Source organism: Paramormyrops kingsleyae, chromosome 17 (genome assembly GCF_048594095.1).
Source record: "Paramormyrops kingsleyae isolate MSU_618 chromosome 17, PKINGS_0.4, whole genome shotgun sequence".
NCBI lineage: Eukaryota > Metazoa > Chordata > Actinopteri > Osteoglossiformes > Mormyridae > Paramormyrops > Paramormyrops kingsleyae.
Window position 1 is genome coordinate 13848292 of NC_132813.1, and position 17862 is coordinate 13866153.

Here is a 17862-nt window from a genome sequence, read left to right on the forward strand (position 1 = left end):
TTAACTAAGGTCTATAGAAACTTTTCGAGGGGTTGGTGTTCGAGCAGGAGGGGGAACCCCGGCACACCAAAGCTAAATTGGATTTGCGGTTTGATAAGTCGGTGGTCGTCGGTAATCGAAAAGGGGCACTCAGGACCCCGAAAGGGAGGCACTTTTAAATCGCTCGGGCAAAAGGGGCTGGCATTCAGGAAACCCTCCCTGCACATTCCTGCTCTGCACTGGATAATGTAAAAGATTTCAGCGGGACGTATGTAAGTTTAAGTGGAATTAACTTCGGCTCGTGCTCACTGGATTCGACCTCGCCCCATTAATTCATCGTGCCTTAATGCAGATCAGCATGAAGAGAAACAAGCGCTTCTCGCTTTCAAAAAGTCGCCTTCAGGCCTCTGGGTCACATAGACGGGGGAGCGCTGCCACCTCGTGGTAAAAACAAGAATTATGGCTTTCGCGTGCAGGTCTTAAATAAGAGAAATAAGCAGTGAAAAAACTCCATTTCCCAGCATGCATTTCATGCGTTGAGTTAACTTGTGCTGGACCTGCCTTTCTGCATCAGCAGTCACTGAGCATGCCTGCTGTCGAGATGCTCAGTAAAACCTCCCCAAAAGGCAGGGGTATTTCAGCCTGACGGCCAGATTTGGTTGCTATGGGAGATGGAAGAGAGGGGGAGCAAGCTCAGAGATGACACTTAGATGGAGATTTCTGAGGTGAGAAAAAAAAACATGATGCAGATATGCATGTGTGTGCGGGCGTGTGTGGGGACTGGAAAGAGGCGTGTCTGCCTCGCAGTGCCTCTACACGGTGGTCTGAGGTGTAATCTGAGCGTTTCAGGCAGGCCAGGATCCGCTGCGCGTTAGAGGCAGATAGCTTTCAGCTCACGAACAGGTGGACACCGAGACGAAAAGGGGGAGGCCGTGGTTCATGTTTAGTTTGAGAGAAAAGGGAGGAGGAGACACTGACAGAGTGTTTAGGAGAGTAGGATGACGAGACCACAAGTGAATTACTGCACCGAGAATATGTCTGATTCATGATCCACTAGCATCTATAGACATGAACACACACAGGTTGTGAGAGTGAATTAAGTCTGTTATAAACTACTTACAAGGTGCACTCTGCTGAAGATTAATATGCAAAGATTGCAGAGCCCTCATTTTTCAGAAATATATCCACTGAGTCCACTGTGTTGTTTTACTTTAGTGTGCAGGGATTTAAGTGTGTGGGCCTTTCTTATTTTTTTTGTTTTTATTTACACTTGTCTATTGTCTGTATTTTTGAGCTTTTATTTACGTCGACGATGAAAGTGCAGTTCTACACATTTACCGCCAGGGGGCAAACACACAATACGCCATACAGCCGGATTTCTGCATAGGGAACGGAGCACGCTGTGCTGTGTGTGGCAGGGGATTCTGTCAAGCACGACTCTCGTCCTTTGCGCATCAGTTTAACATTATTCGGGGTTGGTGTCTTTAGTTGTTCCCCCCTGGGGTATCCTAAGCTAGGTTTGCCTCTAGTGGCTCACTGATGAACTGTTCATGGCATCTACACATTTAAATTGCGAAGTGAAGTTTTAGGACTTTTTAGTATCAGTACCATGGTCATTCATTTCCACATCGTAATATATCATGTAGTTTTTGATATATTCTTAGAGTGAAATGAGCTTCTGTTTTCTTAGCTCCTGATTTCAGCCTTTCTGTTGCAATATGATTCATTCTGCAGCGTTTTGAAAATGTATGAAGTTGGACTGCGCTGACTCAGTGGAGCTTAATGATCATAGATGTTCTTGAATGTCCTGAGAGAGTGAGCATAGTCTCAGTAGGATGGGGGTGATTAGGTGGTCGTATGTGGCAATGCAGAACCTCTTCTGCCAAGGTTAAGTGTCATTTCACCTGAGGCACCAGTGCTGGGTTCGAGTACCCACAAACCCCTGGGGCCTGAAGTCCTTGGCAAACTATGTGCATGTAGCATTGGCTAGCTGGTATGGAGGGGGGCTGGCCGAGGTGGGGACAAACATGGATGTGTAGTGGGGGGGCGGTGTGGGTGGCTGTCTTACGGGTCCTTGGCCCCTCCCCCCCAGTCCCATCACCCAGAAGCCGGAGACAGAAATCTGTTGAGTGCAGCTCAGCCTGCCACTCCCTCTCTCACAGCCGTGAGAACCACAGGGCGCCTGCCGTCCTCTGGCAAACATACACACACACACACACACACACGGAGAGTGAAGAGAGAGCGAGGGGGCGACGGGAAAGCGGGGAGGATTTTCTCATTTCTCCCGAGGAGCTGAGTGGAAGATAACCTTGGTATAAGCATGGCAGAGGCACCGGAAGGGGAAGAGGAGATTCAGTTCTTGCGGACGGTGAGTGCTGGTCAGTCTGCTGGAGTGCCACAGTCTTTTCGGGATATCGGGGGGGGGGGAGCATCAGTGAAGCACAGTGAAGCATGGGCTGCTGTGATACCCGTCCCTTAAGTGTGGTCGGTCTCGTTTTCTTTGTGGAACCTGTCCGCATCTCCCTCAGTGAATACCCTGCCCCTTACCTACCAGCCAGTGAGTTTTTAAATGCTGAAATCCCAAACTCCACTGGCCTAGATATCGGGCGAGTGTGTCTGTTTGCCTTTAGCGCCGCGCTCCATGTGCACCGCGTCTCTCGTCTGCTCCTCCTCTGGTCCGTAGCCACCTCTGTTTTCTGTGCGTCTGCATTTGTCACTTCATTTCGGTACTGGGCTGCTGGTGTAAATGCCGCTCCGCTGCCGGCAGGCTCCGGGGGAGACCGGCTGTGGGGCTGGCCGGCTTGCTGATACCGGCTGCTTGGAGGAGACTTCGTGTGTCCGGCTCCCAAGCACTCTGCCCGTGCGACGGCCGCGTGGCGATGCCGGGGGCCTCCATTGGGGCTTCTTCGCCGCTGGGCTATTTTTATCATGGTGGCGCAGAGCCCCCGTCAGGCGATGCTGGGGGCGCGGAGGGGACGCGTGCTCCCCAGTTCGGCAGGGACAGCTGGCCGGGCCCTTCTTGCTGACTGTGCCCTCCCCAGCCCCCCCCGAGTGTGAGCAGACGTGAGCACAGGGGGCTCATACTTAGTGAGGAAATGGACTGTGCAGTCCAAAGTGGGGGAGAAACAAGCAATGTTCATTAAGAAACAAAGGACAGAGATGCATGAAACATGCCCTCTGGGTGCATCTCGGCATTTACGTTAATTTTTTGGATACAGCTCAAAGAATCACAAACAGAAGTAGCGTTCAGAAATAGCCTGTCTGGCACCCTTTGCTAAGGCGGCAATGGTGAGCTGTTGGGTTTTGCTGGGGTCAGAGGTCATAACGGAAGGATCTGATTGGTTGGGAGATCCCACTTACCGCCGCCCTGGGGTCTGGAGAATTCTGGGATTTTCTCCTCAATCCCCATTTGGAGAAAAGCAGGGACTTCCTGCACAGAGAATCCGGCTTCTCTGGGAATACCCCACCTAGTTTCTGTCCAGGCATTTAGGAATTAGGATGGGGGTGCCTTTTTCAGCTTATAAGCATGTGGGGGGGGGCAGAACAAGCCCCCCTAAGATTAAAAAAAAGGGAGAGAATGACAGAATAAGGGGAGAGCGAAGCACGTGGCGGGGTAATAATGTCAGTGCATATGAGTAATATGATAATTCCGCATTATGCACCCTGTTGTGTATTGTGTGCCTGGCCCCCCATCTGGGATGTTCTATACTGTGCCACCTGCTTTCTACTTGAATCCTGTATTTGTAGATTTCAGGGCTCTTCAGCAAAGCTTCCTTGTGTTTTGCATGCAAGCTCAAAATATTGTCAAATTGGGGAAGAGAATAAGGCCTTAGTTTTTTCCAGATATCTTCATATAAAATCATGGAAAATGCTTATAATGTTATGTCAGATGTCTTTGTTTGTCTACCTAGTTACCTAGTTAAAGAGGACCCGTGTTAGGCATTAAGCCCCCTGCTGCCGGTTCACAGAACAGCACACAGTGGCCGGCCCATGTGGAAGGCCTTAGTGAGGGCAGCTCTGCCATGTTTCCGTCTTGTACGATCTCAAACGGCCCGTTTATCGGCGTTCGCTCCCCATGACGGGCTCCCGCCGTCCTGTACGATCTCAAACGGGCCGTTTATCGGCGTGCGCTCCCCTTGACGGGCTCCCGTCGTCCTGTACGATCTCAAACGGGCTGTTTATCGGCGTGCGCTCCCCATGACGGGCTCCCGCCGTCCTGTACGATCTCAAACGGCCCGTTTATCGGCGTGCGCTCCCCATGACGGGCTCCCGCCGTCCTGTACGATCTCAAACGGCCCGTTTATCGGCGTGCGCTCCCCATGACGGGCTCCCGCCGTCCTGTACGATCTCAAACGGCCCGTTTATCGGCGATCGCTCCCCATGACGGGCTCCCGCCGTCCTGTACGATCTCAAACGGCCCGTTTATCGGCGTTCGCTCCCCATGACGGGCTCCCGTCGTCCTGTACGATCTCAAACTGCCCGTTTATCGGCGTGCGCTCCCCATGACGGGCTCCCGCCGTCCTGTACGCTCTGAAACGGCCCGTTTATCGGCGTGCGCTCCCCATGACGGGCTCCCGCCGTCCTGTATGATCTCAAACGGCCCGTTTATCGGCGTGCGCTCCCCATGACGGGCTCCCGCCGTCCTGTATGATCTCAAACGGCCCATTTATCGGCGATCGCTCCCCATGACGGGCTTCCGTCGTCCTGTACGATCTCAAACGGGCCGTTTATCGGCGTGCGCTCCCCATGACGGGCTCCCGCCGTCCTGTACGCTCTGAAACGGCCTGTTTATCGGCGTGCGCTCCCCATGACGGGCTCCCGCCGTCCTGTACGATCTCAAACGGCCCGTTTATCGGCAATCGCTCCCCATGACGGGCTCCCGTCGTCCTGTACGATCTCAAGCGGCCCTTTTATCGGCGTGCGCTCCCCTGTACGCTGGTAGAATGTGTTCCTAGATTCTCACACAAAGGTACTTTGAAGTCCAGACTGAGAGTCTGTTTGCTGTGTGGCTGGAGACTCCCAGTTGTTTTATATACACACGTTGAAGGCAAGTCAAAAAGCATTTATAAATATATCTGTACTTGTATATAAATCCTTCCTGACTTGCCTCTAGTACAGAATACAGAGAGGCTGGACGACCCTGACTCTCACCTGGCAAGCGGGCTGCTGCTTAGGTGCTGCCCCCCCCCCCATCTGCTGTATAACTGTCTGAGCCTCGGGGGGGGGCAGCACGGGGGGGGGGGGGCTGATGGTGTAGTCCTGTGTCCTACTTCGCCTCTCAGAGCACCGCGTGTATTTATATGTGGGGAGGGTCATGAACACTGCCCCTTTTCTTCCTTGGTGAGGCGCTGTGGAGGGATGGATGTCCTGGATGTTATCGTGATACTGAAAAAATCTGGGAGCGTTTGACTTTCCGGATTCCTTGGTATTCCTGCCGCATCCTCGGACTCTTATTTCCACTCAGTCCCCCCCCCTTACCGACTGTAAACTACAGACTGATATTAATTAGAGCAAAAAGCCCCCATGAGACAAGAGTGGGTGTCTGTGTGTGTGTGTGGGGGGGGGGGGGGGGGCGACAGGGTTGAGGTTATTCATACTCTGTAGTATTAGATTAACTGTGGGCATTGTAAAAGCTTCTCACTATGACTTCTATGACAGGATGTGTGTGTGTGTGTGTGTGTGTGTGTGTGTGTCAGATAGACAGGTAGTATGAATAACACCAGAGAGGATCTGACCATACGTGCGTTGAGTGTTGTGTGGGTCTGGCTCCGCATCGAGGTGTGAAATCAGCCTCTCTGTAGGCCAGCACAGTGTTAGATGAACACATCTACACCTGGGTTCAGAGTGGCCTCCTGTTCTTTCAGCGCCGTCCCGTCGGGGCCTTTTACGCAGAACAGATTCCCGCCCAGACACTGACCTCCGTCATTCTAACAGGAACGGTGACGTGTCTTTGCGGACAGCAAAACTCCTTGCTTCGTTGCGTCTCTTGTAAGCAGCCTGCCATTATCCGTGTGGACGTTTCAGATGAGGAGTGCGGGATTAGTGTGGGGGGGGGTGTAGGGGGGTTGGGCACATGGGCACTCCTCAGTTGCCCCACATGCTTTTCTCTCTGACAGGGTTGGAGATTAAGCTTACCAATTGCCTGAGGCAAGTACAAAAAATTAACACTAGCCTGTTGGCTGATAATAAAAAATGCAATTCTGCCTACATTTCTACTGAACCATCCTTGATGGTTAGTAGGGAAAATACTTAAGTTTCACCCCCCACCTCTGGGTAATTCCTCTCAGGTTCTTAGCCTGCTGTGTGAGAAGCTGGAAGCTGTTCCTGCCGCCTTTTATTGATTGTCGAAACGGCTGCAGTGTTGGAACCAGCTAAAGCTGGTGAGGACGTTAACAGCATGTGGCACATCTGGCCAGTTGTTTAAGCCACATAGCATTGCAGAGAACTTGAGCCTCGTTTTTGTCCTGTGCTGTGGGTTTGCTGTGGGAATTCCTGTTTGACTGGGAAGTGCTCTGACAGACTAGCTTGGTGATCAAAACATGAACTGAGGAGAAGCGTCCAGAACAAGCTCCAGAACCCACAGCTGTTCCGCGTTTGTTGTGACATTGTGCTTTTCAGACCTTTGCGAATGGGGCCTTACTGTAAGGATGTGTCTGTCTGAGTGGCGTGTGTGGACAGCTGGTTCCTGGTACTTGTGGGCTGTGTTTCTCGCCCACTGACACAGGGACTGGATGTCTGTTAGGCTTTGAATGGTGACGTTTAAGTGAGCAATGTGTCTGATGCTTTTTAGCAGGACAACCTGGTCACTTGCGTTTAAATAACCTGCTGTCTTTGTGCCCCACCTGAAGCATGTTGTAGATCTTTTTCGACTAGTCGTATGCTAACTTACATTTTTGACTGTTCATATCTCAGTTGCCATGGTATTAGCCATGGGGTGCTTGGTCTACAGCACTGCTCTGCCGTGGTGTTGGTGTGGTGGAGCGTGATGCGTGCTGGCTCCCACCCTGCCCCCCCCCCGGCCCCCCCACCCCTTCCCAGTGTGGCACTCCTAAGTATCTGCTGGTCAGCAGTCCAAGGGAATGTGAGAGTGACAGGTGTGTTTTCCGAAAATAGAGGGCCGGGTGTGCGGGGGGGTGGGGGTGGCTTGGAGAGCGTGATCAAGGAAATGAGTAAGACGGGATGGAAGAAAATGGAGTCAGAGGCGGAGGGGAAAGATGGCAGGGGAGAAAGGAAGAGGGGATGTGGTGGGGAAGAGGGGATGTGATGGGGAACAGGGCTTAAGGCAGTGGATGATAACTGCCATTAGGCTGACAGGAGGCAGGGACTCAGTACGGGGGTGTGAGGAGAGGCGGGAGGGATCAACGATTGATTGGGCGAGACGGAAAGTTCTGGAACCGCAGATGTGGAATTTTGATGTGTCACGTCTATCGTATTTGTGGCTCATACTTTTCAGTCTGCTGAGCGAGGTAAAATGTAACATTTAAATTTAACAAGTAAATTTAATTTCACATCACTCAGCAGACATGAGCATGGAAGTCACAAATAACTTTTGGTAGTCTGAGTGAGGGAGGGGCGGTTTTTCAAACATCATATGTGAATAGTGAGTGTTTTTTGTTTTTATGTCGTAGACCATGTGTTAGAGCTTAAGAGCATCACGTCTTGGAGGGGAGCGCCAGCCCCTGGCAGACCTTCAGGGCTAGAAGGTGTTTCTGTGGGGAAAAATAAGAATTCTTGCAGTGCTTATGAATTTGCTTAATAAGGCATTTTCTGCCAGTCCCAAGATCTCATGGCTGTAATGAGGAATTGTGTGGAACAGAAGAGCGCTGTAAGGCAGTGCTTTCACAGAAATAACCAGCTGCACGTAAGGTCAGTATCAGATGTAGTGAGCTGTACCAAGGTAAAGCCGCAAGAATTGACTCAAGCCACTGAAGGGGTTATTTTTAGGAGCTTGGAGGAGAAGCGGAGGAAAGTTGAACATCCTGCAGAATGTTCTGGCTGAGCTGGGCTGGTCTCTGAGGAGGGTATCAGCATGCCCTACCCCTGCCTAGACCTCTTTGTCTCTCTGTGCCTCCTTGTACTCTGAGCTGCTGGATTTTTAACATTTCCGGGCAAGAATGTTCGGGAGCTCTCGGAATCGGGCTTCTTTGAAAAGACAGAGTCCTCCACGCTTCCTCCCACGCCGACTCCGACGGTTCTCCATCTAGCGCCCCTTAGCAGCCTGCCGTCTGCTCTTTCTCTCCCTCTCTCTGTCCTGCCAGCAGTCCTGCATCTAATCACCAGTTGGATAGCGAGGAGCCACTGGCAGGAGAAGGCCTTCCAGAAGAAGGTCCCAGCTGAGCCAGCTGGACCTGGCAGACTCTCCTCTTATTGGCTAAGGTTTCCTTTGCGGTTTGCAGTCATTCTCAGTATCACTTTGTGGGTCAGTTGTTTATGTTAATATTTATAAGCTTATTTAATTTTTTGGATTCATCCCCATTTTACCTGATATCCTTGCCTTACTGACAAGAACACTGAAATGATATTCTGGATATGGATTTTTGTAGGTACACAACAGATCTGTTTAAGCACCCAGTGATATTACTCTGGATCAGGCATGGCCATCCAATCGAAGGCCTTCTTCTAACAAGGTGATGTGATTTTAGGTCTAAGGTTTTGTCCACCTAGATGAGGAAGCCCTGCTCCCACAAGTTATCATATGTGAAATTCTTCAGAACACATTGGGACGCAGTAAGTTAATATGTCCCAATTCCTTGATCTCAAATTGCGAAGCTTCGGGTATCTCCTGAATTCTCTTCTCGTTTTCTTCTACCATGAACGTCTCGCGCACTAGTGAGGTGGTGTCAGCTGGCAAATGTTCACCTCTGCATGGTCCAGCATGACACACCCATCCAGACATGCCTCTGTGGCCACCTGGCCAGCGGGAATCAGTCAGGGCTGTCATGTTTGGATGAGTTCAATAGGCCGTGTCATTGAAGGCATCTGCACTAAGCTACAGCTCCTCAGCTGTTTAGTGTCCCGGCTTTGTCTGAATCTGGCTGAGGGGTTCAGGTCCCAGTAGACTGACCTGGAGCTCTGCGGGGCTGTTGACATGAGGCCACAGGTCCACAAAGGGCCGTGTTAAGCCTTTGGGTTTGCACCATTGTCCTAAGCAGTTTTTGGTATGGGGTTAAATCTGTCTTAATTGGATGTATATGACACCTAATTCTGTATTTTTACCAGAAGGCCCAACTGTATCTTAGCTGACTTTAATTTAACATCAATCTGTTTTGGGTCTGTCTGTCTGTCTAATCTATCTAATCATGTTGATGTTCATTCACTTGATTGATAACACACAATGGCATTTTACATTTTGTAATGTTTTGCTTGGTCTGGGGTTATCGCCTGTTTTCTGCTGTATGCCATGTTGCCTCTGTCTGGAAGGATTAGCCTTGCTGACATGTTACACACAACATGGGAGACAGAGTTTGATCTCATCATACATCCTTGGCAACACGCTGTTAATGAAAATAGAATCCGATTGATTTTTCTTTTTTTTTTTCTCATCCGTGTGAAAAACAGTGAGGCCGTTTATGAAGAGTCATAGTAGCAGACCTGTAGAATGGGAATCAGAATCCTTTTATTCGCTTTTATTTGAACAAAAAGTACAAGGAGCTTGTTTTGGTGGTGGCATGAGTATACAATGTAAACATGCAGCTGAAACCAAACTTCATTTTCATTAAAAGAGAATAAGAAAATGTGCAAACATGTAGACTTATATAAGGGAGATACAACAAGGGGTACAGACAGTCTGAGGTATGTTCATAGACACAAAAGCAGGTTCGTTTTTTAATGTTCTTTTGGAATTTTGGGTGCCATGAATTTCCCATTTGCGCCTTAGGTGAGTAGATGCACTTTTGAGGAGGTGGCTTTGTTAGCTGGGTGGATCTGAATCGGTCTGGCCTGTGTAGAGGTCCCACCGAGGTTCTTGGACGCTATTATGCTGTCATCTGATCTCTGGAGCCGGCTGACTGCTTTTAGAAGTAAGGAGCTTCGTTACACTTCCATATCGGGGGGGGGGAGCAAAAGCCACTGACCGTCCCCCCAGGATCCTGTCCAGAGGTCCAGAGGACTTAAGTCACACCACTACTGGGTAAGCAGCTTTCCGCACAGGAAAGTGAGCTGCAGGTCATACGCAGGGCCTGGAAAACCCCAAGGTCCATCAAGTCAACACCTCGGGTAACACATTACACTAACTGCACCTTCATAGAGCATTCATTATACATTCATAGGACTTTCAGGGCACCTTCATAGAGCATTCATTATACATTCATAGGACATTCAGTGCAGCTTCGTAATGCATTCATAAAGCACTCATAGAACATTCATAAGCAGTATGTAAATATGCCTTAATATCATTATATTATGTGATTATACAGTTATAATATTTATCATATAATGTTTGTTATGATTGTATATTAAAGCTAGTAAGGTATGTTAGAATGTTCAAGTATACTTACAGGCTGCTTGTGACTGTTCGATGAATGCATTATGGACATTATGAAAGTGCAGTTAATGTAAAGCATTACCTAATGTTGACTAACAGTCTTACACTTAGATCTGTTAGTTGAATGTTTATTTCAAGGTGGGAACTGGATTTGTAGAGGCTGTTTCAATGGATCGAATATATAAGCTACTCAAATGGATGAATCATATACAAATACAACAGAGTGCTTAGATGGATTTTTTTGTCCTTGTAGGGAGATATCAAGATGAAAATCTGACTAAGATTGATACAGTTTGCGATAAAACTGAGCTAATACATCGAAAGGGGTGGCTTGGTGAGCTGAGGGCGGTTTAATGAGGAGGATGGAGAAAAGAGTGGGAATTGATAACAGCATCATGCTAATGATGTCACACGGGCGCGGGTCGTCCCGGTGTGCACAGGCATTTATGCCAGCTTGACAAGCGCTATGGACGCCAGCCATTTTAGAGATTTGGGTATTTAAGAAAGAGAAAGGCGGAAGGTGAGAGAGAGTGGGAGAGGAGAACGGGATGGAAGGATATCATTACCTACTGACAGACTGGTAGGAGCAGCTGAGAATGTGTGGGGCTGCAGGGTGGGGGGGACGGGTGCCCACTCGGTGGCCCGATAAGCTGCTTTGTTTGCGTTAATCTCAGTGTATAACCATTCTGTGAACATGCCTCTCGTTCGTCTTTGATTTATGTGTATTAAACCACTCCAGTGTCCATTTACCACACTCTCCTGTCCATGTGCCTTTTGACCATTTGACCCATGACCTCTCAACCTATGCCTGTTGACCACACCCTCCAGACCATGTGACCTCAGACCACCTGACCCCATGACCCTAACTGATTGTCCTTTAACCTGCCCTGTCTTCCCTAACCTCGATCCTCCTCCAGGAAGACCAGGTGGTTCTGCAGTGCACTGCAACAGTAGTGAAGGAGCAGATCAAACTGTGCCTGTCCAGTGAGGGCTTTGGGAACCGCCTCTGCTTTCTGGAACCCACCTCCAATGCCCAGGTACAGTGCCTGTCCCGCAGCTCTGTGCTTCACCCATACTGACCTTCACGGGCTGGGCTTTTCACTCCGCTTTCTGTGATGCTGCCACGCAGAATGTGCCGCCAGACCTGGCTATCTGCTGCTTCACCCTGGAGCAGTCTCTCTCGGTGCGAGCTCTGCAGGAGATGCTGGCCAACACCGTGGAGATGAATGAGGTAGGATCCAGCATGCAGGTAGGGTTCCTGTTGAGGGGGGGGGGGGTTGAGCACCATGGGGGGGGGGGGGGGGTGCGCCTCGAGCGAGGTGCCGAATTCAGTCACCTAAAATAGGCCTGATGTATCTTTCTTTTTACAGCAGGTCATGTCAGCAAGACAAAGTCAACCTGATAAAAATAAATACAAATAATATTTTTTTTCCGTCTTTCTTGCCCTTGTGAGCAACGTGATTGTCACGCTTATTATCCCGTCGGCATTCGGGAGATGGTGTTCCTGAACTTCAGTTCTGGCCCCGTCTGCTATCGGATCTCATTTAAGATCCTTCTTTCTCTCTTCTGTTTCTTTTCTGACCCCCAAAACCCCTCCCATCCTGCTAACCGTAGGGAGTCGATTTGGACAAATGGGTATGTCTTTGCACATGTCTCCACTCCTGAAGCACCTTCTTGCCCCCCCACCCCTCCCCACCCCCACCCTCTGGAAGCTGGAGACTCACTCATCCTACTCAATGTCCTCTCCTATGACTTGATACTACAGTAGTTCCCCTTAGGACCTCTGTACGCCTGTCTCAGAGTTTGTTCAGTGGTTTCGTGGCTGACACCTGAACTGGTTTCTGTGTCCGTTTGAGGTCTGTCCTTGGAGTGTTTGAAGCAGTCCTTATCTTGTCCTAGAAACATTTCCTGGTACCCATGTCTCTCTCGTGGCCGGTGTCTATCTGCCGTTTTGCATTTTGTTCATAACTGTCATGCCGATTTCTGGTCCTCACCATCCCAACACTCTGCGTGTTCCTGATTCCCCACTGACAGTGTTCCACTTAATTTGCTACCTTCCTTGGTTGCTCTCATCTCTTGTCTTTGTGTTTTTCTTCCTCCCATCCCTGCCCTGCCCGCTGCTTATCCAACAAAGCATGACCCCCTCTCCCCCCAACCATCACCCCCTAGACTTGGTTCACCTCTCCTCAACCCCTAGTCCCAAAGACCACGTCTTTGGACGATTGCATCAAGCTCCCCATTAAACCCACCCAGGCAGTGTCAGGCTGTGCAGCGCAGTGTGCTTTAACCTACAGAGTGTCCAGTAGATAGTGACCTAGGTGATCCCAGACCCCCATTGCACAAGGCCCAGCGATAAGTCCGCTGTGCCTCTGTGGTCTGAGTGATGACATCTGTCAGCTGAAGGGATAGCCAGACACACTGGGCTTTTCACGGGGGGCAATCCCTCCCCCAGGCTCGCCTTGCCACATGTCCTGGTGGGTTAGGTATGCAGTCGTACCGTGGGTGAGGCTGTTCACAGCATCAGCAGTGATTATACTCATTGTCCTACTGGGCAATGAGAAAAGGTAAGATTTTTTTTTAAAGATTTTTGAGGACGTGTTTTAATATGCCATGGTGCGATAGTTGAAATAGACACATTTTGCATACGGAGGTGTCAGTATTACCTGTGATTTGATCTGCATTTTAACCAGATTGAAAGCTTCTGCCCTTCTCTCTCTACAGTCACGTGATTCGCAAATTCATTACCGTTCAATTTTTTTGTCTTTTGTCGTTCTCCTGTTGCCAGGCCCTGTGCTCTGTGGTAACTCACTGGTCTTTGTGTTCCTACCGGTAGAAGCTGGGATTAGTAGACTGTTTATTACCCATCTGGTGACCTTTTTTTTGGCTTTTCCATGTCCAGTCGTCCCAGGGTGGGGGTCACCGCACCCTGCTGTACGGTCATGCCATTCTTCTCCGGCACTGCCACTCTGGAATGGTGAGATCGATGTATACCGAGACAGTTAGTCTTTAACGACAAATAACGATGAATGTGGATCTGAGAAAGTCCTCTCTCTTTCATGTAAAAGACATGGATGGAAGTGGAATCATTGAAAGTTGGACCTGATGTTTTGTTTTTTTTTTTGTTTCTGTCTTAGTACCTCAGTTGCTTGACCACGTCTCGGTCACTTACGGACAAGCTAGCCTGCGATGTGGGCTTGCAGGAGAATTCCACTGGTAGGTGGCTGCATGATGGAAGCAGAGCCAGACTAGATGGTGTGGCCATTTGTAGGAACCTTCAAAACCAGATAATGCTTGCGATTGTTTATCTCTAAGGGGAAGCATGTTGGTGGACCATCCACCCGGCATCCAAGCAGAGGTCTGAAGGTGAGAAGGTCCGGGTGGGAGACGACCTCATCCTGGTCAGCGTATCCTCAGAGCGATACTTGGTGAGGCTTCTTGTACGACAAGTGTTACGTTTAGCTGCTTGGCGGAATATTCTGCCCGGTCCGACTAAACCCGTCTTTGCAGCATCTGTCCTACGCCAGCGGGGATCTGATGGTGGACGCCTCCTTCATGCAGACCTTGTGGAACATGAACCCGGTGTGCTCGGGGTGCGAGCTGGCAGAGGGTTAGTGGTGCACCATGCTGTAGTCTGTGGCAGAAGCCCTTACTCAGAGTGTGACAGCTTCCACACGACTCCTCCTCGGGCTACCAGCTCATGTCCTTCACATGCCCTCCTCTGCCTGCTGCCTGATTTAAAAGGCTCTGCTTTAAAAGATCCACCTGCTGATGCACAGTGAGCTTGCTAGACCCCTCCCCAGCATGGTAGCCTTTGCCTCATTTCCTCTCTATCCTCTCTTCCTGTGCCCCCCCCCCCCCCCCCACACCATAGGCTACCTGACTGGCGGACACGTTATCAGACTCTTCCACGGTCACATGGACGAGTGCCTGGCCATCCCCCCCCCCGACCAAGGGGACGACCAACGTCGGTGAGGGGTTTGTTTTCTGAGGCACTGCCTTTCTGGACCCAGTGTCTGTCTCATGGCTGACCCTAATCCCTGCACCCCCCTTCTCCAGAATCGCCGAGTATGAGGGGGGGGCCGTCTGTAGCCAGGCCCGGGCTCTGTGGAGATTGGAGCCCCTGCGGATCGGGTGAGCTAGATGTTTCACCTCCAATATCTGGGTCATTCTCACCAACCTGACAATTAAAAAAATATATAAAAATGACGCCGAAATACAGGGCTTGTTTTTTTTGTGTGGCGCAAATGACATCTCATTAACTTTTTAGTTCAGTGCAGAATGGCTGCTCAGAGAATCAGGACCCCAGTTTTACATCTCATATGAAGAACGGCACCATTTTTATAGCTCTGTGTCCCCATCACTGCACTATGGGCACTGGGATCCACACAGGCCACAAGATAGGCTCCCCTAGAACTACATTATTTTTTGGTCTGATTTAATGATTTGATTTTTTGCCCAAATAGGTAGCCAAAAATCTCATTACTGTAACAGTATTAAGGTCAAATACCACAAGACTAGATGAAATGTTTATAAAGCTTTATTGCATGTAACCCACAACAATCATTTAGAATGACTTCAGGTTTTTTTTTGTTCTTTTTTTAAAAATGTTGAAAGATTTTGTTAATTACATAAATAAATGGTAATATAACAAAACTACCACAGGGGCAAAATCTACAGAAGACAGTTGTCTTCAAAATAATTTTAAAACTGAGAGAAAATTGATGTTACGGTAATGAGTGTTTGAGAGACCCATCCAGCGGTTGGCAGAGGATAATCACCTTTCCAGTCCCACTCCCCGTTCCTTGTTTCTCGCTGATATTTGTGTACTCTCCCCCCCACCTCCTTTCCGTTCCTGTAGGTGGAGCGGTAGCCACATGAAGTGGGGGCATCCGTTTCGGGTGCGTCACGTGACCACAGGCCGATACCTGTGCCTGCATGAAGAGAAGGGCCTGATGGTCCTGGATCCCAAGCGGGCTAACACCAAGATGTCAGCTTTCTGCTTCCGAGCCTCAAAGGTGCGGATCGTGGCCATGGGTCCAAGCTGCCCACTTTGCCTCTCCTACTGCTGTCTCTCCCCTCTGTGTCGCAGTCCAATTAAATGGTCCTGGCATCAGAATTAAAATGGGTTGTTTTCATACCTTTCCTGTTTTCTGATTTTTCATGTCCCTCGTTCCTCTCTCCTCCTCTCTCGCCACTGTCTCCGGCCTCCTCCCATAACCCCCTGAGCAGGAGAAGACGGAGGTAGCCCCAAAGCGTGACATTGAGGGAATGGGCTTGCCAGAGATCAAGTACGGAGAGTCCATGTGCTTCATGCAGCATGTTTCCACGGGCCTGTGGCTCACCTACGCTTCAGTGGATGCCAAAGCCCGCCTGGGACCTCTCAAGAGGAGGGTAGGGAAAACAGGGGCTTTCTACCCAGGGTGGGAGGTGCTGGAAATGGGTAGCGCTGAGGATTGCACGAGTGGCATCACATGAATGAATAAATGAATGAATGAATAAATGAATGAGTGTATGAATGAATGTTACATTTATACAGCACTTTTGAAGACACCCAAAGCGCTTTACAGAACCAATGGGGAGCCACTTCTGAATCAGAATTCACTTTATTGGCCAGGTACAACTGCATGCAATAGGAATTTGTTCTGGCAGTATTGGTGCATACATAAGTTATGTAAGAAAAAATATATAAATAGAAAAAATATATATAATAAAAAATAGTTCAAACAGTGCAGAGCTCTTTTCAACCACAATTATTATGATGCACTCACATGGATGATGCAATGGCAGCCATTCTGCTCCAATACCCTCACCACACAGTAGCTAAGGTGGTGAAGGGGCAGGAAAGATTCCACCAGTTGTAGGGGATGATTAGGAAGCCAGATTTGAAAGGGCCTCAATGGGCAGTTTAAGCCAGGACATCAGCGTACCACCCCTACTGGGAAAGATGCCCAGGGATGTTTTATTACTTCAGAGGGTCAGGACCTCGGTTTTATGTCTCATCCGAAAGACGGCACCATTTTTACAGTACAGTGTCCCTGTCACTGCACTGGGGCATTGGGATCCACACAGACCACAGGATGGGCTTCCCTATTGGTCACAGTGTCCCCATCACTGCACTGGGGCATTGGGATCCACACAGACCACAGGATGGGCTTCCCTATTGGTCACAGTGTCCCCATCACTGCACTGGGGCATTGGGATCCACACAGACCACAGGATTGGCTGCCCTATTGGTCACAGTGTCCCCATCACTGCACTGGGGCATTGGGATTCACACAGACCACAGGATGGGCTGCCCTATTGGTCACACCAACACCTCTTCCAGTAGCAAGATGCTTACAAAGCACTTTCAGACTGACCGGTCTTCTCTCCCCCAGGGCATCCTGCACCAGGAGGGACACATGGACGACGCGCTGTGCCCCTCCCGTTCACAGATGGAGGAGTCACAGGCGGCCCGCATGATCTTCAACACCACGGGTCTCTTCACGCAGTTCATCAAGTAGGAGCCCCGGCATTCAGGAGAAACCCAGAGAAACTCCTTGATGTGATCGATGATTAATTTTCTTATGGAGTTTGAAGTTCAATTTCAACAAGAATCTAGGATTTCTGTAATGGATCTTTATTTGGTCTTTATTGTCATACAATTTATATACATTTAATACAATCTTTATATATATATATTCCACAGGCATCTTTCCTCTGTGTTGACTGGGCCTGTGGGATCACGATGGCATCAACACACTTCTAACGGTCCCTTGGTTTCTATTTGCCCTTCTCCTGGTTTCTCAGGGAACTGGATGCTCTGAATCCAAAAAACAAGAACCCCACACCGCTATCTCTGTCTCTGGACCGAGTGGTCCTGTCCCTGCAGGATCTCATCTTCTACTTCAGCTACCCTGAAGATGACCTGGAGCATGAGGAGAAGCAGACCAAGCTGCGCTCTCTCCGTAGCCGGCAGAACCTCTTTCAGGAGGAGGTCTGTACTGAAACGTCTTAGTTATTAGAATGTTTAATGGCAAAATGTGAATTAATAACTTATTTTATTATAACACTAGTTTGGCTCATTGGCTCAACTTCAATTCGACACAATCCTTGCAAACTACTGTCTATTTATCTATTTATTTTTCTTGTCCTCTGTGTACTTTGAATGCCGTGTTCAGGGCATGATCACCCTTGTTTTGAATTGCATCGACCGGCTTAACGTCTACAACACGTCTGCCCACTTTGCGGACTTCGCTGGCGAGGAGGCCGGCGAGTATTGGAAGGAGATCGTCAACCTGCTGTACGAGCTGCTTGGTAAGCCGCCAGTAGCCGGAATGACACTTGCATGCATATTCACGTGTCCTGTTGATGTTTCGTTAGGAGCTACAGCATGCTGTGGTCGTTCATAATTTCTGTTT

The 17862-nt window shown here is 49.4% G+C and overlaps 1 protein-coding gene across 13 annotated transcripts in view; it reads left to right on the forward strand.

Moving 5' to 3' along the window:
- Nucleotides 1-556: 556 nt before the first annotated feature.
- ryr1b (ryanodine receptor 1b (skeletal)) overlaps nucleotides 557-17862 on the forward strand; it is a 59433-nt gene continuing 42127 nt past the window's right edge. For 4 of the 13 annotated variants that reach the window (XM_023807129.2, XM_023807133.2, XM_023807131.2 and 1 more), the window contains exons 1-15: nucleotides 2093-2347; nucleotides 11380-11499; nucleotides 11592-11693; nucleotides 12077-12097; nucleotides 13362-13436; nucleotides 13597-13675; nucleotides 13775-13887; nucleotides 13970-14069; nucleotides 14334-14430; nucleotides 14519-14593; nucleotides 15321-15477; nucleotides 15692-15853; nucleotides 16840-16961; nucleotides 17252-17438; nucleotides 17623-17758. In XM_023807129.2, the coding sequence (XP_023662897.1) occupies nucleotides 2300-2347; nucleotides 11380-11499; nucleotides 11592-11693; nucleotides 12077-12097; nucleotides 13362-13436; nucleotides 13597-13675; nucleotides 13775-13887; nucleotides 13970-14069; nucleotides 14334-14430; nucleotides 14519-14593; nucleotides 15321-15477; nucleotides 15692-15853; nucleotides 16840-16961; nucleotides 17252-17438; nucleotides 17623-17758 (1594 nt within the window). In that variant the 5' untranslated portion in view covers nucleotides 2093-2299. Of the gene's footprint in view, nucleotides 705-2092; nucleotides 2348-11379; nucleotides 11500-11591; nucleotides 11694-12076; nucleotides 12098-13361; nucleotides 13437-13596; nucleotides 13676-13774; nucleotides 13888-13969; nucleotides 14070-14333; nucleotides 14431-14518; nucleotides 14594-15320; nucleotides 15478-15691; nucleotides 15854-16839; nucleotides 16962-17251; nucleotides 17439-17622; nucleotides 17759-17862 lie in introns of those variants that run through there. The other 9 variants (XM_023807135.2, XM_023807136.2, XM_072701498.1 and 6 more) reach the window with 4 other exon arrangements.